At 41.4% G+C, this 21,962-nt stretch overlaps 1 protein-coding gene across 3 annotated transcripts in view; it reads left to right on the forward strand.

Annotated features, from left to right (window-relative positions):
• Positions 1-21,962, forward strand: part of VEPH1 (ventricular zone expressed PH domain containing 1) — a 156,625-nt gene that overhangs the window by 9,027 nt on the left and 125,636 nt on the right. For all 3 annotated transcript variants that reach the window (XM_063132057.1, XM_063132059.1, XM_063132058.1), the window contains exons 3-5: positions 4,457-4,741; positions 9,113-9,328; positions 16,714-16,888. In XM_063132057.1, the coding sequence (XP_062988127.1) occupies positions 4,604-4,741; positions 9,113-9,328; positions 16,714-16,888 (529 nt within the window). In that variant the 5' untranslated portion in view covers positions 4,457-4,603. The remainder of the gene's footprint in view (positions 1-4,456; positions 4,742-9,112; positions 9,329-16,713; positions 16,889-21,962) is intronic.

Raw genomic sequence — 21,962 nt, forward strand, 5'->3', positions numbered from 1 at the left:
TGTGGGCAACTGTAAGGTCACTTCTTCACTGCTCCCTGATGGAGACGTTGTTTGCATGAACTTATGCTCCCATTAGGCTACTTACACTCCCATGGCCATCGCATGTGGATCTTGCCATAATGTGTAAACCGCCTATTTGTTCTGAGCAGAACTCTAATGAAAAAAGCCACATTTGTCTCTAATTTTAATTATACATTGAAGGTATTCATTCGTAGGAAGCCTGATGGCACACCATCTGTTATTCCAATATGAATATTTCACGTACGAACCAAGAAAACAAACAAAAGTCATTTTCAGAACGTGTCTCTTACCAAGTCTAAAATGTAGAGTCTTCTTTATTCTTATTGTTTATCATATTTAAAATATCCTCATGGCAGGTTGCTAGCATTTGACTGAACTGAGATGCCCCAGGCTTACACGGTTACCCTTAACATTAAAACAAAACATTGTGCTATAGACATCGCACAGACCCTGCTGAGTTATCCCTTGTATCTACAGGAGTTCATTGTAGTTTGCACCATAGTTTGTCTAGCCTTTATCATTGCACAGCATTGACCTGTGGGGGTAGAGGGGGTCTGGCTATACTATCTGTCCATTTTTGCAGGGTGATGTATGGTTCAGACTCTGTTCCCAAAGAGTGACCGCAAGAATCTATCATATGCTGCTGTCTATTGCTAGCCCCACAATGGAACATGCATTGTGCAGATCCCTGCCTCTATAGCCCCCACCCCCTGTGTCCAGTAAAGGGAGAGGCACCTTTCTGCTCAGTCACCATGCAGCAGTGACTGGATAGTAGGACTGCTTGAGCAATTCAATTTTTCTGACGTGAACTCTCAAACAAATGTGTAGATTGGAACATAATTTGCACTTCACTAGATTTTGCAATGCAATTCTCGGCTCAAAAAAAAAAAAAGTACTAAAATACGTTTTAAAATGCCTATATGTTAATTTTATAAATGTGTGAATTGAGAAAAAACATTTGTAAATGCTAGCTTTTATATATATCATTCTTTTAAAAGATTAGCACTTTAACATTTGTTAAGACTCTTCTAAGACGTAATCTGCCGAATTATTATCCATTATTAGAACTTGCTAAACATCTTTGATCTGGATCTCTAAGCCTTCCCCCACTTCTGCCACACTACTTTCCATCTCTGTTTATAATTAAAAAAATAAAAATAAGAATGCGTCCTATCTTGAAACTATTGTTCACAAAAGCCACATTGCTCTCTTACTAAATTAAGTCCTGTTCACAAACATTTCAGAAGGCCTCCTCAGAGAAAGTCTGGGTAAACAGGTCCAACAGCATGTTTCATGTTACTGGGAGCTGTTTTGGCTGAGGAGTGGCATAAAAAATAAATCAAATAAACAAATAAATAGAAATCAGGGAAGAGAGCTTATTCAGCAATTCCCACTCCTTTAAAATAGCTCTTCTTTCTTCACTTTTGAGGGTTCACGTGCTTGCATGGGAGTAAACCTAGGAATGAAACCACTGTTCCAAATTACTGGTCCAGCATAACATCAGGAATATACAACCTATCAGATTTTGTACACTTTCTGTCAGCTGGGTGAGCAAACATTTCTTCCTGTTAGAATTTCCTACGACAGAGCAGCCTTTTTGTTATTATTATTGCACTCAGTGTCACATCATAGAATCATAGGCCTATAAGGCCATTGAGTCCAGCCCCCTGCTCAATGCAGGAATCCACCTTAAAGCATACCTGACAGATGGCTGTCCAGCTGCCTCTTGAAGGCCTCTAGTGTGGGAGAGCTTTGTATGCAGGTAGAGGGTTGGGGGGTTTTTTATAAGAAGGATGTTGTACTCAGGATCGTGAATGTATCCCTGTCAGTTCCTACAGCACAGGATTGTTGTGTTGATAAAATAGGGGGAGGGAGAACCCGCCTCCTATGGTAGCCTGAGAAACTGGGATTTCTCAGTAGAAACTGGGATGTATGTGGTTTGGGGCCAGATTATCTGAAGGAATGACTCCTCCCACATTTACCTCTGTGGACATTATGCAAAGCCCTCCTTCAGGTACCCTCGCCAACAAGAGAAAGGGCACTTTCAGTGGTGGCACCCCATCGGTGGAATGCTCTCTACAGGGATGTTTGCCTGGCTTCTGTGCGACATCATCTTTCTAGCACCAGATAGAGACCAGTTTATTCTCTTAAGCATTTTAAGGACTGTTTTAGTGCTTTTGTATGTTATTTTGCTGTGGTTTTTAATTTGGTTTTATTCTGGGCGATTTTTATTTTTTGTTTTAATGTTTGTATTCTATGTTTTTAATTTCTTGTAAACTACCAAAAGAACTTCAGTTATTAAAAGTACAGTAAACAAACAACTGTGGTGTTGGAGGTGGGAACTGTGGTGGGAACTGTGGTGTTGGAGGAAAATTCTGAGAGTGCCGTGGACTGCAAGAAGATCAAACCAGTCCATACTCCAGGAAATAAAGCCAGACTGCTCACTTGAGGGAATGGTATTAAAGGCAAAACTGAAGTACTTTGGCCACATAATGAGAAGACAGGACACCCTGGAGAAGAGGCTGATGCTAGGGAAAGTGGAAGGCAAAAGGAAGAGGGGCCGACCAAGGGCAAGATGGATGGATGATATTCTGGAGGTGACAGACTTGACCTTGGGGGAGCTAGGGGTGGCAACGGCTGACAGAAAGCTCTGGCGTGGGCTGGTCCATGAAGTCACGAAGAGTCGGAAACGACGGAACGAATAAACAACAACAACAAAACAAACAAACAAACCATTCAACCAATCAATAGATCAGGTAGTCCATTTTCATAACTGGTCCCTGCCCCTGATATTTTCTCAGTATTCACCATGTAAGATAGATTTTACAACATTTTGCTGTTTCAAAACCACTGTCCAAATCTTATCTGTAGCAGGTTTCAACTGTAGCCTAAGGCTCTCATGTTGACTGTGTTGGGCTCAAGTTTATTTTAGGAACTTTGCCTATCTGTTAGGATGAGGGATATACAGAAGCAGTTGATGAAACATATTATCCGGATGTGGCACCCACAGGTGACTGAAGATAAACTTATATTTCTATTGCAAAATGTTATACGTCTCCACCTTTCGCCAACAACTAGCACATTTTAAGTGTCCTCTTTCTTCCGAGGCGACTTTGTTGCAGCGTTGCATATTTCTAATGAGTGTTTGTGTGCCTACTTTACGTCCCTTGAAAATGAGATTCATTCCAATTTCCTTACCTATATGATGTGAGAAAGGAAAGTTTATGTTTTCTTTGCTGGATTAGTTATCAGGAACTATTGCACAGCTCACCCTGAGTTTAAAAAGAAAAGCAGCAATTCCTTCACATTTTAGTCTTTATTTTTTTGAGATTCAATAAGAAGCATCATGAGATAATCCATCCTTCTCTAATTTGGTACCTTCCAGATGTGTTGGACTAGATTACAATTCCCATCAACCCTATCCCATGTGGCCATGTTGCCTGAAGATGATGGGAGTTCTAGCCAAATGTATCTGGAAGCCACCAGGTAGGGGAAAACTGAAATAATGTATAAGTATATCAACTCAAGTTGATAAGTGAATGTTCTGTATTGACAGTAGCCCTACTTATGTGGAATTATTTATTACTGATTTATTTATTACAAGGATTTAAGAATCTACTCTTCAGCCTGAAGGCTCCCAGAGCAGCATACATAATTAAAATGACAATAACAATAAAAGCATTAAGAAAACAAAAAGAACAGTGGTAGTAACATACAAACAGAGTAAACACCAAAAGATCGTAAAACAAGTGGAAAAATAAAGAACCTGGCATCAGAAAGATATCTCACACAGCCTTCCTGGTGAGAGCATCACAAAGAACATAATTAGAATTCAGTACAACAAGAAGTAGTGGTGGGTGGCCACCAACTTAGATAGCTTTAAAGGGGGATGAGATATATTTGTAGAAGATAAGTCTGCCAATAGTTACTAGAAATGATGGCTAAGATCAGAAACAGCATTCCTCTGAAAACCAGTTGCTGGTGGACTCTCATTCCTGCTTGTGGTCTTCACATAGGCATCTGGTTGGCCGCTGTGAGAAACAGGATGCAGGACTAGATAGGTCTTTGGTCTCATCTAGTGTTGGGGCAACCGTCTCTTGTTAAAAACCAACACTTATATATCATAGCATTAGCCTTTGTAGGCCAGAACCCAATTCATCATGCGTATGGTACACAAGAGTTTATGCCATAAAATATGTGTTTGTTTTGGTCTGTGTTGCTTTCGCTGCAGCATTTGTATGGTATACAGCTAAGCATATTTTCAAATAGCTTTGTATTAGAATACCAAAAAATTTAATATAATATTGGTTTCTCTATTTGAATGAGCTAGGATTGTTTCTTTTAAAATCTGTATTAGGTTGCAAGGCAATCACTATTCTTGTTTATTTATTTGGATATTTATATTATTGTTAATCTCTTTATTTCTTACCCTCAGATTATGGCAGAAGAGGTCTCAAAGTACATAAAGCTTCTACCATACATTGAAAAACAACCCCTTTTGGATTATGAATTTGAATGTCACTAAACTTGTTTGAAGCACGTAGTGCATTGAAAGTTTTGGATAGTGGCAGAACGATCAACTATGCATCATCTCTTTGGGCTTGTTTTGGGACAAAAGGATCTTTCGCGTGCAGGGGACCTGTTCTCCTTAGACGATTCTGAAATAGAAGGATGTCTTTCAGAAGCTCTCGAGCAAATAAAAATCATTAGTTCATCTCCAGTAAGTAAAATGTTCAATGCTCCCTCTTTGTGCATGAGAGGAAATGTATGATATTGATTTTTAAAAAATATGAATGCCTCGAAGAGATGAAGAATCAGAAAGTGTATGCACAATCGTATGCACATGCAATTATCTGTAAAATGGGTGCAAGTATGTGCAACTTTACAGGATTATTATGAGAATAAATCACCAGCCATCGAGTGGCTGGAATGGGAGGAGGAAAAAATGGGAGAGGGGTTTGAAGGAAGTTGGATGGCTTCAAAGCTGTAGAAAAAAGATTTTGTCCAGACTCAACTATGTCCATCTGAAAAGACGTGGAATGGTTATAGGTCCTCATTTATGAATTGCCATGTGATGTTCAGATGTGACATTAAATATTGCAGATGAAAAATATATATGCTTCTGAATCCCTGCTAGTAATGTAAGATCCAAAGTCTTGACACATAGATCTTATCAGTAGTCAGGTTTCTGCACTCAAGAGTTTAGTTTCAGACACCTACTACAGACAGAATTTGGCAGACAGTATGCTAAAATTCTACTTGAAAAATACACTGGCCGATTATGTAATGTGAAATATTTCTATCTACCTTTAAATCTGTGATTCTCAATATGGCTTATGACATTACTTTAATACATCGTAAAAGAATAATAAAACAAGAAATACAATACACCATAGCTAGTGTTAAAGATATTAAAAGGATACTCATGAGGAGCAGATTTTCATTTTGTTGAGAGGTTTATTTGTGAATAAATTCACAAATTTATTTATCTGCTCCAAGAATCTCTCTCCAGAGTTCCTACTTGAAATCCATGGTAAGTTTGAAATATATGAGTCTCAAGGGAAGCCACCTAGACCAATGCACTGCCAATTTGGCTGCCAGAGTTTGTTTACACCAGTGTATTTTTCTATATTGCATCAGCACTTAGTTCACTGCAGTACATAGCATTTGAAAACTATTAAAAACATGAAGAATAAAAAAAATAAAACTTTTACAAATTAGTTCCCACTAGAGGGCATCAGAGGTACATAACTGGGATAGAGCACACTTTCATGATTTTCAATTTCAGAATCTTAAATATGTAAGTAATTTTCCCCAGATGTGAATGGAGCATCAAAAAATAAAATAAAAAAATGTAAATATCAGTGTTCCTCAACATCCCACGACTCAAACAAGAAATCGTGGAGAAAGGAGTGCAGCACACTTTCTTTTAAAAGAATGCATAAGAAATTGGGCCCTTTCTAAGCTTGGGGAAAAAGTTGAGAAAAGATATTCATTCATTCATTTATTTATTTATTTTAGACATTTCTTAGACACCTTTCAGGGCAGAAGCCCTCCCAAGGCAGCTTACAACCAACATAAAATTATGAATGGTGTGGAGAGACTCCAGAACTTGGGTCATCTGATCAGATTGGTATTGCAGGCCCAGACAAAACAAAAGGAAGTACTTGTTCATGAAATGTGTGGCCAACTTATGGACATCATTGCTGCACAACAGTTTGATGGAAGCAAACATAGGTGGTTTTAAAAATGATTAGAACATTTATGGAAAACCAGCAATTATTAGCCATGATCCTAAAAAAATGGAACGGCCATGATTATTGTAGGTTAGGACCGCGGTAGACGGTTCTTTCCATAATGCTCTGTTTGGCCAATTCAAATGGGAAGCTTACAATCTTAGAGACAGAGAGCCCCTCTACCTTGAGAGGAAATCATGTTGCTTAAATAGGGCTTTTGTGCTTCCTTCTTTTTGGCATGATTGTTATGGGGCGACCACATGGATTGGATTGATTGAATACATCCCCTCTTCACTTCAATGAGACTGTGCCATCTAGTGGCAGAAGATTCTACTTTTTTCAGGATATTACCATGTTACCACTTTAAAAGTGGTTCTTTTCATGGCAGAATTTCCAGAGGATACCACGGAGACATCCTGGTCATTGACGACGTCATGTAAAAGACCAGCAAACTTTCATGAGTTGCCAATCACGAGTGGCCAATAAGTCACTCGTTTAGAGGAGCCCAGAGTACTGAACTAGGTAGACTTTTGGTTTGATCTAGCAAGGCCTGTCCTAAGTGAGGACTGATAAATAGCAAGTGAGCATAACAGTGAAATCATAGGGAAACACAACTTCACAGTGAGTTATTGTGTTGAGCTCAGGTTTTGTACTAAAATGAATGGTTAGTCCAAAGGAATTAAATTATTTTCTTGCTTCATTATTTTCAGTTCCAATTATCATGACAGCATTCCTTGCAAGGAACAGTCCAAATGCTGCTGTGCTCTCACTCTTCCTGTCCTGGCCATTTCTTTTCTTCTGCATGCTTCTTAGAGCTCAAATTACTAGTCAATACCTGGGCCACCATCAAACTAGAAATTCTCCCTCCATCTTTGGCAGCCAAGAACTTGCTGTGTTCCTGTATTCGTGCCAGTGCTTTCTATCCAGTTGGAAGATTTTCTCCACACTTCATGTTTCATGCTTGTTTCGACAATATTTACATCCAGGGCTTCAATTACTTCTGAGCCAGCTGAACCCCTTTAGCTCTCAGGTTGCTGCTGGCTCTATCCTTGTTTAAAAGCATTGTGGGAGTCATTATCCCTCCCCTCCAGCCCTGTTCCAGGCTTCCTATTTCAACACTTGGCCCCAGTTCTGCTCCCACAGTATAATGGATGGGAGAAGTACAGGGATTCCTGGATGCTGGAATGGCGAAGGATTGGAATCAGCAATGCCTCGGCAGGTTTTTAAGCACCACTGTCACCAGCTGCTGTTGCTCCTCATCCTCTTTCTCATCATTGCTACCAGTTGTTTGATACTTGCCTACTGAGCAAGTAGGCAGTGGTATCTAGTGATCCTCCTTTTCACCACCATTATTGTCTGGGCCAGAATGAGAGGCAGGTGAACAAGCAGATTGCAATGGTGAAGAGGAGAAGCAACTCCAGGGGGCTCTTGCCCATGGATCCCCTACTGGGACTTGGACCCTCAGCAGGAATCTAACTATGCCTACCTGACACTGGCCATGAACCTGGATTAGCTGTCTTCAATATGGCACATTAGATTTGCAATAACGTTCTTTCCAACAAAGGTCCGCATAGTTAAAGCAATGGTATTCCCCGTAGTAACCTATGGCTGCGAGAGCTGGACCATAAGGAAAGCTGAGCGAAGGAAGATAGACGCTTTTGAACTGTGGTGTTGGAGGAAAATTCTGAGAGTGCCTTGGACTGCCAGAAGATCAAACCAGTCCATACTTCAGGAAATAAAGTCAGACTGCTCACTTGAGGGAATGGTATTAAAGGCAAAACTGAAGTACTTTGGCCACATAATGAGAAGACAGGATACCCTGGAGAAGAGGCTGATGCTAGGGAAAGTGGAAGGCAAAAGGAAGAGGGGCCGACCAAGGGCAAGATGGATGGATGATATTCTGGAAGTGACAGACTTGACCTTGGGGGAGCTAGGGGTGGTGACGGCCGACAGAAAGCTCTGGCGTGGGCTGGTCCATGAAGTCACGAAGAGTCGGAAGCGACTGAACGAATAAACAACAACAAAATCTTTCCTACTGTAGTGCATCTGTCAATATCTTTAAGAAAAGCTAGTCAGTGTTTGGGCAGCTTAATGAAAGAACTAGAATCTGAATTGCTGGAAGTTTGAATAATTCACATAATAAAACCTATTGATTTTGAGATCGAGTCTTTGTTTGATGATTGCACTCACAGAGGGCTATATAAATATTACTGTTTAGAGTTTGGCCATCTTGGTTACTGTGAATTGACCCTTCATTGGGCAACTGCTCTTAGGACAAAGGGATATTAATGTCCCTTAATGATTTAAAATGAATCTCCCTAGTGTTTGGGAAATAACATCTTCCAGTTAGTTTGTGAAGATGTTTCTAATGTCAGCTTCATTCATTATGGAAATAGTGTGGTTGTTATAAAAATAAAAAGCATCCATGCATTGGAGGCCCAATGAGGATGCTCTAATATGTGTTTTTGGCTTCCTACATGGACCTGCCAAGTCTTCACACAGCTAATGTCACATTTCTGTCAACTGAACACATATATACAATTATTAAATGTCCCCTTCAAGCTAAGAAGTATTAAGGATGTTCTATTTTGGCTGGTCCTGTTTAGAGTACATCCATCCAAAGCCCTGCTCTGGCTTAATACTAGAGATGAACCCTTGAAAAATGGTCTCCCGAAAATAGTTTGGTATTCCTCTCTCTCTATTTTTGGTTTGATGCTGCCATAAAGTAAATAGATAGTTCTACCTAGAGCCATAGTTTTATATGGTCATCTTGGAAACAATTTAACCTACTTGGTTAATTCTGATTACTCTTGGGTACCATATCCAGCTTAACAAAAGTATTTTATTTCAATCAGGACTACCAAACTAATGACAATGATCAGGCAGTTGTGGAGATCTGCATCACTCGAATCACCACAGCCATCAGAGAGACAGAATCCATAGAGAAACATGGGAAAGCCCTAGTTGCTCTTTGGGAGTCATGCCTAGAGCACAATCTGAAACCTTTAGGAAAAGATGAAGACACACCCCATGCAAAGATAGCATCTGACATTATGAGCTGCATTTTGCAGGTAAGAATGGATTGCAAGGAGCAAAGAATGATCAACGCTTTAATGAGCAACCAGTTTTATGGGAACTGCCCTTGGCTTGATTTATTCATGAGTTTCCTTAGGGAATTTTATTTTAACTCAAAAGGTGAGCTGTTTTGTTTTTGTCTGTTTTTAATCTTAGGCTGTGAATGGTGGCTGTGCCTTATCATATTGCCTTGCCATTGTCAAGTTCCCTGCAGGCTGTTACCTGGTTTGTGTAATCTTGTGTAGTCCTCAAAGCAGGGCAGCTCCAGGTTTGAGGGGCACCTAGGCATGGTGTCTTCTGGTGGGCACCCTCCTCTGTCGGTCAGTCCTGGTGGGCTTCCCTGGTTGCAGTCAAGCAATGCTGGGCTACTAGATGTAGCCAACCTTTTAATTTCTCAGAGTTCTGATGTCATTATGTTATGCATTTTCCCATCTCTATTAGCGGCTAAATGCACAACATTTTGATGTCAGGCCATGGAGTAAGTTTTACTACACGTTACGAAGGGGGAAGCAGAGGGGATGTGGGGGGATGCTAATTTGTTTGGTTGCAGCCCATATTTCTCATAAGGTGGTGCTTTGTCATCACTATCAGTATCAAAATGTACAATCACAACCAATACTGAACCAATTTATATGGTACAATATCAGGTCAAATCCATGCCCAGTGATGTGCTCATTTTCACATTGACTGACCCATTAAGCTTGGAAAGAAAGTTGCAGTCTAGAAAGGTATGAAGAAAGAAGGTGGATCCAGGATAAAACCAAATGTATTATATATCACGGGTACATCAGAGCATGGAAGTAGACCCAGAAAATAGCTTGCCAGGAGACTGCTCTTTTTCACTGATAAGGCATGAGACTGATCCAGAAATTGTGTGTATGCAACCTATCAGGGTGATGTTTAGCATCAGCCAAGGTTTTCTTCAGCTGTGGTGGCATTTAGTTGTCCATCTAATTCTGGGGGTAGGCCCTTGCCCTTGTAGCTTGTTGGCACTGTTTTAACCCAGCCATTCCTGACAGCATACATTCAATACTAAAATGCTTCTTGCTGTCTAATCCTGGCTACCTTTCAGGACTCACCCTAAAGGCTTGTGTTGTTTAAAAAATCTTATTAACCTGTTTTGACTCTTGGCTGTTTTCATCCAAAATGAACAAGAACATGATATTAGAGAGGAAGAGAACTTCTAGGCCAGGTTTCACATCAGTGCAGTGGCAAATTAAAACTCTGTGTGTGCCCAGTTCTGTTCATTTTGTTCTGCTTCGGAACTCTAGGACCAAATCCAAGTAAACATTTTAAATGATGAAAGATGAAAAAAAAAAAACCCCTTCATCCTAGGCGGGTGTTGATTTCCAAAAGTATGCTTCTTTACTAAACAGAACAAGCCCCCATTGTCTCTACTTCACTTGTTATTGTAACTTTGTCAAAACAAAGGCCCTGTTGACTCGTGTGTATTAATTACCATCAAATTGGCTGTACTTGTTCAAGATGCCTGCTGGTGATATGTGATCAATAGCCTCCCACTCATTGGTACTCCTTACGCTGTTTATCTCAGGTAGTTCTATTGTTCCCATTACAGTATTTTTACAAGGAAGTATGGCTCTGTGTGTGTGTGTGTGTGTGTGTGTGTGTGTGTGTGTGTGACAGAGAGAGAGAGAGAAAGATGCTTAAGTTACTATACCATCCAGAAGTTCCAGGAATGATCCAACATGCACGAGACAGAAATTGGCAGAAATTAGGGTGCTTGGTCAGCAATTGGGGAGGGGGCAAAGTACAATCCCAGAGGTGCAACCTCGCCTCCTTGCTTTGGCACAAAGGGGAAGAACTCAATGGTACACCACATGCTTTTCATGCAAAAGGCCCCAGGTTCAATCCCTGGCATCTCCAGTTAAAAGGACCAAGTGGCAGTTAAAAGGTCCAAGGGATGGGAAAAACCTGCCAAAGATTCAGGAGAGCCACTGCCAGTCAGCAGTGCTAGTCTAGATGGACACATAGTCTGACTGGCATAAAGCAGCCTCCTATATTGCTTGGATGCTGTTCTCAAATCACGTACATGATGCAGAATCATGTTCCCACATCTTCTGCAACGTAGCAAGGGAACTTGGGGTGGCAAGAAAAGAGTCTAATGATAATTACAAAAATTCCATAGTTTTACCATGATAACCTTTGTGAATCAAAACCAGTCCTTTTCTAAATATACAATAGGATTTATATTAACCATTTCCATGTCTTGTGAACTAAAAATGATGTATAAATCAAGCAAACAATGAATATCTGAGAGTCATGTGCAAAAGTAAGTGAATCCTGGTTGCAACAGCTTCATTAAAGGGAATAATTAGAATCAGATATTTAAGCAATTAGGTAGATCTTCAGGGATGAATTTGAGAGACCCCATTCTATACAAGTTTCAGAACCTTTGTGAGTTTGGTCTTCACCATATGGTTTTGTGGAAACATGTCATGAGGAGCTCAGAAAAGCAGTTGTTGCTGCTCATCTGTCTAGAAAAGGTTACAAAACCATTTCTAATGACATGAGGCCCCACCAATCCACTGTCAGACAAATAGTCTACAAATGGAGAAGGTGCAAAATCACAGTCACTCTTCTCAGGAGCGGTTGTCCTACCAAAATCTCTCCAAGAACAACCAGCACATTGTCCGGGAAGTCAAAAAAACAACCCCAGAGTAACATCCAAGGATTTGCAGGCCACTCTCGCCTTGGCTAATGTGAGAGATCAATCCTCAATGATTGATTGATTGATTGATTGATTGACTGCATTTTATACCACCCAGAAAAAAGACTAAACAAAAATGGTGTTCAGGGAGGATAGCCAGGAGGAAACTATTGCTCTCTAAAAAGAACACTGCAGCCCATCATTAAAGATCACATAGATGATCCCCAAAACTTCTAGAACAATGTTCTCTGGACAGCCAAATCAAAGGTAGAACTTTTGGGCCCTAATGAGAAATGTTATGTCTGGTGAAAACACACACTGGCCTGGTTCATACAACATGCTAAACCATGCTGCTTAACCACAAAATGGTTAAGGGAATGCATGCCACTAAGTTGTCTGAACCAGGTTACTAAGTTCGGTAAAAAAAAAACCTCATCACAACCGTCAAGCATGGTGGTGGGAATGTGATGGTTTGGGCTGGCTTTGCTGTCTCAGAATCTGGGCGGCTTGCCATCATTGACAGAACCATGAATTGTATAAGAAGATTCTAGAGGAGAATGTCAGGCCATTCGTCCATGAGCTGAAGCTGAACCCAAAGTGGGTCATGAAACAAGACAATGATCCTAAACATACAAGCAGATGTATAAAAGAATGGCTGCAGAAGAAGAAATTCTGCATTTTAGAATGACCTACTCCAAGTCTGTACCTAGAATCATAGAATAGTAGAGTTGGAAGGGGCCTATAAGACCATCGAGTCCAATACCCTGCTCAGTACAGGAATCCACCCTAAAGCATACTTGAGAAATGGTTGTCCAGCTGCCTCTTGAATGCCTCTAGTGTGGGAGAGCCCACAACCTCCCTAGGTAACTGGTTCTATTGTCATATTGTTCTAACAGTCAGGAAGTTTTTCCTGATGTCCAGCCAGAATCTGGCTTCCTGTAACTTCAGCCTGTTATTCCGTGTCCTGCACTCTGGGATGATCGAGAAGAGATCCTGGCCCTCCTCTGAGTGTCAACCTTTTAAGTATTTGAAGAGTGCTATCCTGTCTCCCCTCAATCTTCTCTTCTCCAGGCTAAACATGCCCAGTTCTTTCAGTCTCTCGTCATAGGGCTTTCTTTCCAGACCCCTAATCATCCTGGTTGCCCTCCTCTGAACACGCTCCAGCTCTAAATTCTATTGAACTGGCTGGACCTGAAGCGAGCTGGACCTGAAGTGAGCTGCTGATGCAGGCAGCCCTCAAATGTCACTGAGTTGAAGTAGTTCAGTAAGGTGGAATGGATCAAACCCTCAAAACTGATGTGAGGGACTGACCAACAGTTACAGGAAACATTTACTTGAAGTCATTGCTTCTCAAGGGGGTGCCACCAGGTAGTGAATCTAAAGGTTCTCATACATGGATATTGAATGTTAAATCAATGTTGAAATAAATGTTTGTGTGGCATTTGTTGAATCAGGTTATCTATTCTTCTTATGCTAGGATTATGGTCTTAGACTAAGATCTAATAACATTTTAGGTTGGAAATATGTAACAATCCTAAAGGGTTCACAGACTTTTTCTCACCATTGTAAGTCATGTGCTGTAGAAGGGCAGTGCAAATGACTAGGATCAACCTGGAGTTTAGCTGAAACCATTTCTTCATTTTCATGTTTAAACCTTTGTTTTTCTACAATTCCCCATGTGAAATGTTCTTAAAATCCACTAAAACAGTCATCAAATATGGAAAAAGTTAAAACAAATATAGCATTTATTTAAAATGTATTTACATATTATAGTGTTCAATTACATAGAATGTTTGATATTACAAATATGATTTACTGTTGCTTGCTTTTAAAGGTAGTGTTTTTATAAGGAAACAGCTATTTCCTTATCCTAGTTCACTTCCTTATTAAAACCTAATTGCCAGTTACTTATTTTCCTATCTCCACTCCAGTTAGCTCTCCCAGAATGACTCAGTCTAGACTTAAAGTTCTCCTTCTAGTCAGAAACTCACCGGAAGGATGAGACAGACACTCTTCAGCTGGCAAACCTTCTTCAGCTCTCTCTGAAGTTTTCCTTCTGGCTAAGGGCTTGATGACAAGAACTCAGCAAAAAAGAAGTTACCCAGTTGCTTCCTCCTGATATCTCACTGCTTCTTGAGCTAATTGTCTTCTCTTGACCATCTAGCAAGAAGCCCCTCTTTGGGACTATGCCTGGAGTCTTTCTTTCCTAACAGCTCACAGCTATTACCTTCTGTGATTCCAGCTCTCTTCTTCAGCCTCTTTCCTTAGGCTATGCTGTTTTCTCCTTTGTCAAGCTCATCTTTGCCTAACTGACCAACTTGTGCCAACTGATATGACTGATTGACTCTGGACAGTGCTGGGCCCTCCTTTAAACACATTGTTAGTAGGGGTGTGCACGGACCCCCCGCTCCGCTTCACTTGCAGATCCGCCATTTTCCGGATCGGGCCGCTCCGCCCCGCCCCCGCTCCGCCCACTTCCGCTCCGCTCCGCCCGGAGCTCCAGATCCGGATCCGGAGCTCCGTTTCCCCCCCCATAGGCTTGCATTGAAAGCTAAAAAATTATACAACTTTTTTTCTGTTCAAGTTAGAAACCTCATGTTTGGCACCATGACACCTCATGGGGATATACACACGCACGCCAAGTTTCAAAGCAATCCCATCATCCCCTGATTTTTGGCGAATTTTTGAAAATCGGGCACCCCACACACAACATCCCTGCGAGGTGGGCAGGGGAGGAGGGAGGGAAGGCAGGCAGGCATGCAGCTGGCATTTCTGGGGGCATAAGGAAGTGAGCCAAGGATAAGCCAGTAATGCATATAAAATGGAATAAATCAATAAATAAACAAAGGAGGGGTGGAATTAAAAGCAGCAGTGTTGCTCAATAAACAGCAAGAAGAATTTTTTAAAAAAGGCTATATCTGTCTTTTACCAGCAATAGGGGGACGTGCCCGGGGGAGGGGGAAGTAGCTGCCAGTTCAAGACAGCCACCGACAGCTCTGAGAAGAAGTAAAACGCTCACTTCAACTCATAACAGGCATTGCTCCACCACTGAGAAGTAAACGCTCACTTCAACTCATAATAGGCATTGCTCTACCGTTTTACTCTCTTTGGAAGGCTCTAATGGCCTTCCAGTGCAGGAGAGAGTGGGGGCACGTCCACGATGAGATGCCCTAGGGGAGCTCATCCCCTTGCACCACATCTATTCAGTTGTTCACCAAGGTTAGGGTGGGGAGCAGTGCTGTGTTTCTATCTCTTATTCTTGGCTTAGTATATGATTTCAGGTTGTGTTTGTGCATTTGGTAGGGCTACTGTTTTAAAAAACACTGGGAAAAGCCCGTTCAGATGAAGAAAGAGAAGTTTCCCAGAATCCCAAGTTACCCGTTTTGCCTATCCCCTCCTCTAACTTTGGGATCATGTGATCATGACCGGGAGCTGACTCTGCCCCTCAGCCCTTTGAAAAAGGTATTTTTCCCGCCGATTTTTAAAAAACTTCTAGCGCGCGACCCGGACAACGCAGAAAGTTGAGAGTAGTCTCAAAATGACCCGCATCCACGACTCTCTGTGCACAAGAATTTTCAGAACGATAGCTTAAAAACCAACCCAGTTATGCCCGAGTCTTTCCCTCAATGCAATCCTATGGGCGAAAAGCCGAAAACGCCGTTTGAGCCGCGCAGTTGACCCGATTTTCACAAAAATATAGCACGCGACCCAGACAATGCAGAGAGGTGAGAGTGGTCTCAAAATGACCCCCATCCACGACTCTCTGTGCACAAGAATTTTCAGAACGATAGCTTAAAAACCAACCCAGTTATGCCCGAGTCTTTCCCTCAATGCAATCCTATGGGCGAAAAGCCGAAAACGCCGTTTGAGCCGCGCGGTTGACCCGATTTTCACAAAAATATAGCACGCGACCCAGACAACGCAGAGAGGTGAGAGTGGTCTCAAAATGACCCCCATCCACGACTCTCTGAGCACAAGAATTTCTAGAACGATAGCTTCAAAAAGAACGTAGTTATGCGCGATTATTTGCCGCAATGCAATCCTATGGTGAAATGTTTTCAAGATGGCGACCGGAGCGCTCCGCCTGAACTAGGAGCTCCGAAAAATGGCCGCTTCTCTTCGCCTTGCTTCTAGGGGGTCCGCGGTCCGCTCCTACTCCGCCTCTGGGTAAGGCGGAGCAGGCCAATCCGCTACTGCTTCTACGCTCCTAATCGGAGCGGATCACACCCCTAATTGTTAGCTGTCTGTCTATTAGCCTATCTTTATGAGCTGATGAGTATAAAAACATTGTTTGTTAACTGGCCTATCATAAACTAACATTTTTAATTGTCATGTCTAGTATGTAAACTGACTGGAGTAACTGTGAGCCCCTGCGGTTCTTAACTGTTTCCTTAGTAGCAATAGTAGTAATAGCTTTACTATCACCAGGCGGACTGCAAGCGTAGGTCTCAGTAACAAAGTAACTATTAGGCTTCAGTTAGAGGTAATCTTTTCACCTCTCTGTCTAGAAAACCATTACAATCCTAACAATGTGACATTCCTTATTACACTTATTTATATGTTTTATACAATGTTTTAATCATATTTACTTCAGGATACGTGAAAACTTTTGATCATTTTTAGAGCTACAATTAATAGGAAGTGCCTAAAGAAGCCTAGGAAAGTGATTTGTAATAACTGTTGCTTTTTGGGTGCCTTTGTTTTGCCCAACAGAATTATAATCGACCTCCCATCATGGCATTGGCTGTCCCAGTGGCAGTGAAATTTCTCCAGAGGGGTAATAAAGAACTGTGCAGAAACATGTCCAGTTATCTCTCCCTTGCTGCAATTAGTAAAGCAGATCTGCTAGCTGAACACACAGAAACAATTGTAAAAAGTGTCTTGCAAGGTAAGAAACATGAGGATTATTTTGTTTTGATTTGCCTGTTTGGTCCTGTAGGAGTTTCCATACGTGTGATCATTTTTAAAAAATTATTGGAAGATGATGATGATGATGATGATGATGATGATGATGATGATGATTGAAAGTTCATTAGACATAAGGTGGTTTCAAACTACAGTGACAAATGTTTGAATCCATCCTTACTAGATTTCATGTTCACTCACAATAGCCACCTTTACCTGACATGAAGGCATTTCCACATGATTAAAGGAAAATGGTCCCCAACTACCAGCCCTGCCTCTGATGTCACACCATCCCTGGCTCCATGCCTTATGTTCACACATTGCATGTGGTCATTAGGGGTAGTTCTAGCCAGTGCACATGACATTGTGGTGGGACTAGGCAGTGTGTTGCACTTCCCTTTCAATATGTAGACCTCCTTCACATGAGTAATGTCTGAAGTAATGTCTGACAGGGATAAAGACTTGCATATATTATATTGTTTAGACCAGAGATGAGGAACGTTTTTGGACCAAGGACCAAATTGGCTGTGGTCAAGCATGTTTGGGGCCACATACTAACAGTAGCCTCCACCATGTTTTCCCAGGGGCTGTCTACATGCAGGGAAAGCCCCACGGTGGCTGCGGATCTGCACCATCAGTTAGACAACGTAAGCGCAGCTTCGCAGCCACTGCTGGGCTTCGCTGCGATGCTCCATTTTCAAACGGAGAGACGTCAATACAGCGCTTTCACTGTGTAACATCATTTTGCAGCCAATCTGGGGTCAACCTGGGGGTGGAACCTGGTGGAAGGCGACCAGCAACTGGTCACCTTCCACCAGGAAGAGGGCGGGGGAGGTTGTGGGAACTTGATGTCTGCCCAGAAACCCCGCGCTCCCTCCACAACAGCAGGATTGCCCAACACAACCCTGGGAGAGGGGAAGCACAGCATTGAAGAGGAAGGCAGCACCAACCCTCTATGTAAACCACCCAAAGAGCCTCAGCTATGGGGCGGTATACAAATGTAATAAATAATAGTAACAACAACAAAAACCCAGCACTGTGAAGACAGCCCCCCAGACTCTGTACTCTCATTCTCTCTCTCTCTCTCTCTCTCTCTCTCTCTCTCTCTCTCTCTCTCTCTCTCTCACACACACACACACACACACACACACACACACACACACACGAGGGTTTTAAAATCCAGGTTGCAACAGACTAGGAATTTTTTTGAGGACGATTGGGCTTTTAAAAAACCTTTTAAAGCCTGATTGCAGCAGGGGATAGGCCATTTTCCAAGGGGGGAGGGTGGTAGCATCAGAGAGGGAAACATTAGCCCTTCTTTCCCCAGCAGCACCCTGAAAGTGTCCCCTTTTGCTGCAGTTAGGCTTTAAAAAGCGTTCGTTGGTAACAGTGCAGGCTTTTAAAAAGCCTAAATGCAGCGTTGTGTTGGGTAGGGGGAGGAAGCAGGAGAAATCTCTTAGCTCCAATTAGCTGCTGATCAAACGTAAGACATTTCCTGATTTGGAAAAGAAGGGGAGGGGCTGGATAGGTGGAGTAGGGCCTGGGAGAGAAGTTGGCAGGCTTGATGAGAGGCTATATCCAGCCCATGAACCAAAGGTTTCTGTGCTTGTTCTAGACAATATATGCATGTGAATCATTCCCTCACCTCACCCCCACTTCCGTTCCAAGTAGGCAGTGACTTTTTATATAGCCCAAAATGTCACTTTCCAGGGAGTGTCTACAAGAATGGAAAGTGATAATATGCCTCCATTTAACTGTGGATTTCACAGCATAACCATCTGCAGATTAAACGCATATCCCATCCCCTTAATGCGTTCCTCTAAGATAGATACCTGGTCATCCACAATACATAGCTGGGGGGTGGGCTGTTTAGCTTGATAGGTCATGAATTGTGCAGGCTTGGGTTATGACTCTATACACACCCTATCCCTGCATTTTGGATTCTTGGGAAATGAGGCAAAGGTATTACAGGTGGGCATTATTTCAGACTTGCAGGGTACTGCATAAAATCTGAAAATGCATTAGTAAAGCGATGTTAGTCCTCCTCACTCACTCTCTTAACATCATGTTTTGCTCCTCATCTGGAGTAGTAGATTCCTTTTTCAGCATTACAGTTCTACAAAGGTGTTGACAAGCAGAAAATGGTGCAGTTGCAGGATGTTACGGGGGGGGGGGGGGCTTCTCGTGATTTGCAAACCTTAAGCAGAAAAGTGTGGGGAAAGACAGATGAAGTAGTATTTTTGGCATCAAAAAGAAGACGGCAGTGAAGGGAGATGTATTAAGAGTTTCAAATTTTTAAACCTTCCTTCGTGTGTGTGTGTGTGTGTGTGTGTGTGTGTGTGTGCATTTGGTTATTTAAGAAATAATTTCAGTTTGTCAATTTGGACTCCTAACAAATTGAATGAATAAACAGTATATGTAGTAATCCATAAATTCCAGTCCTGCTTTTCTACAGTTCCCATTCACTTTAGTAAGGTTTGCCCAAGGCAACTTCCTTCTAGATAGCCATTTTATTGCAGTTTATAGGTCATGTAACAGTTCTGCTAGGAACTCCATGGGCTTGCCCACCACATCTCTTTGCTCGTGCATCCCTGCCTGTGATCTTCACTTCTCCAACTCCACCATCTTCAGCTGTCAGAAGGTCTTTTGCTCCCTCAAAAATCTCTGCCCTTTTCTACCTGCCTGCCCCATATCTTTGTAACTGCCTCTTAATCAGCTGTGATGCTACCTCTCTTACTTCCTTCAAATTACTCCTCAAAACCCACCTTTTCCTTGAAGACTTTGCCTCAGTTCCCCACTCCCAATACACTATTGCAATTAAGCCCATAGCCAAGCCTGATTATTATTATTATTATTATTATTATTATTATTATTATTATTATTATCAACATTTCTATACTACCCTATAGCCAAAGCTCACTGGGCGGTTTACATAAGATTAAAACATTAACAATAAATATACAAAATTTAAAAAATGTAATTGAAACAATTGCATATTCTTTTCCTGTTTACCCCTACTTTTCCTTCATTGTTTCCATGTGTCACATTTTAGATTGTAAGCTCTTTGGGAAAGAGACTTGTCCTCATGTATTCTGTGAAGCGCCATGCAGACCGATATATACACAGTGTTATCACTGTGGAGTAGCCCCAAACTTTACATGCGGCAAATATTGGGCTAAAAATCTTGGTAGGCTCCCTTTTAGATGTAGTTGGAAGTAGAAAAACAACAGCAACAATAAGACAATAGCGCTGTTTATTTTATTTCCAATTTCTTTTTCTTGTTTTTGCATTTACGTTATTCTACCAGCAGATGTTGCTCTGGATGTCTAAGATGAAATTGCAGTAAATGGTTACACTCACCATGATGCTGTAGGAACTAGAGAGTCAGAAATGAGCAAGCTTGCTTTTAAGAGAAGAAACTGTATAAACAGGGAGCATTTACAAATATATGAACAGACACTTCAATCCACCTAGGGCAGCCTTCCCTGGCTAGTATGTAAACTGACTGGAGTAACTGTGAGCCCCTGAGGTTCATAACTGTTTCCTTAGTAGCAATAGTAGTAATAGCTTTACTATCACCAGGCGGACTGCAAGCGTAGGTCTCAGTAATAAAGTAACTATTAGACTTCAGTTAGAAGTAATCTTTTCACCTCTCAGTTGAACCGTTACAATCCTAACAATGTGACATTCCTTATTATACTTATTTATATGTTTTATACAGTGTTTTAATCATATTTACTTCAGGATACGTGAAAACTTTTGATCATTTTTAGAGCTACAATTAATAGGAAGTGCCTAAAGAAGCCTAGGAAAGTGATTTGTAATAACTGTTGCTTTTTGGGCAACAGTTTATATTGTTTTGCCCAACAGAATTATAATCGACCTCCCATCATGGCATTGGCTGTCCCAGTGGCAGTGAATTGGCTGTCCCAGTGGCAGGTTACTTTCACCATGATGCTGTAGGAACTAGAGAGTCAGAAATGAGCAAGCTTGCTTTTAAGAAAAGAAACTGTATAAACAGGGAGCATTTGCAAATATATGAACAGACTAGGGCAGACTAGGGCAGCCTTCCCTGGCTTGTAGTCCAACACATCTGGAGGAGCCCATGTTGGGAAAGGCTGATCTAGAGGCTATATGTATGCAGAAACAGGCTTCTGTGCTTACGTCTCTATTTGGATGAGAAATTGGGATGTGCAAATGGGTGCTGAGCATGACATTACAGCTGTGGAGTCTGTTTGTGCAAAGCTGGCACAAGATCAATGCTGTTTCATTCATTCATTCATTCATTCATTTTTGTTAACTGCCTAGAGAGCTTTGCCGATGGGGTGGTATAGAAATATAATAAATGAAATGAAATTATATTGCCTTTCCGGTGTTTGGAAGCAGCAGGGCAAAGGTTGGACTGGGATAGTGGTAAGCTGGTTTCTTCCCCTCTCCTGAGCGTTGTTTTGATCCCCAGGAAGAGTAATAGAGCATTGATGGTGGCAGGAGGGGAACATGACACTTAGAATCATGCATGGCCTCACTATTCATCATGATGCTGGAATTTGGAACACTGCTAGGATCAAAAGAAATCTCTTTGCTACCTTGCCCCCCCTTTTTTTTTACCTTTTATCAAAAATTTGGAAGTTTCTTAGTAGAAGGCCAGGATATTTGTGTGTGTTTTTTCTTTACCTTTTTTTCTTTTCCTTTCTTGCCTGTGTTCAGATACTGCGTTAGCAAAGCAATACAAACCATGTAGATTTTGGCAGCTACAGAAATATCATTGCAGTGTGACTATTGCAGAGTGAAATTTGGTCCTGTCTTCTTAAGACCTCATCTAAAGAAAAATGTGGCATATATATATATATATATATATATATATATATATATATATGGTGTTTTTCTACTTAAAGCTTGGCACAAACAGATTTCTTAGATTTAATATTTCATTTTGTTAAGAGAAGGCTCTTGTTCTGGGTTCAATATGTTGCCTATGGTTTGTATGTTTTCTGTTGTATATTCCTTGTATATTACAGAATTTTGGTGAAAACCATGTCTTCAAATGCATACGTTTC

The sequence above is a fragment of the Elgaria multicarinata genome, chromosome 8 (assembly GCF_023053635.1).
Source record: "Elgaria multicarinata webbii isolate HBS135686 ecotype San Diego chromosome 8, rElgMul1.1.pri, whole genome shotgun sequence".
Classification (NCBI taxonomy): Eukaryota; Metazoa; Chordata; class Lepidosauria; order Squamata; family Anguidae; genus Elgaria; species Elgaria multicarinata.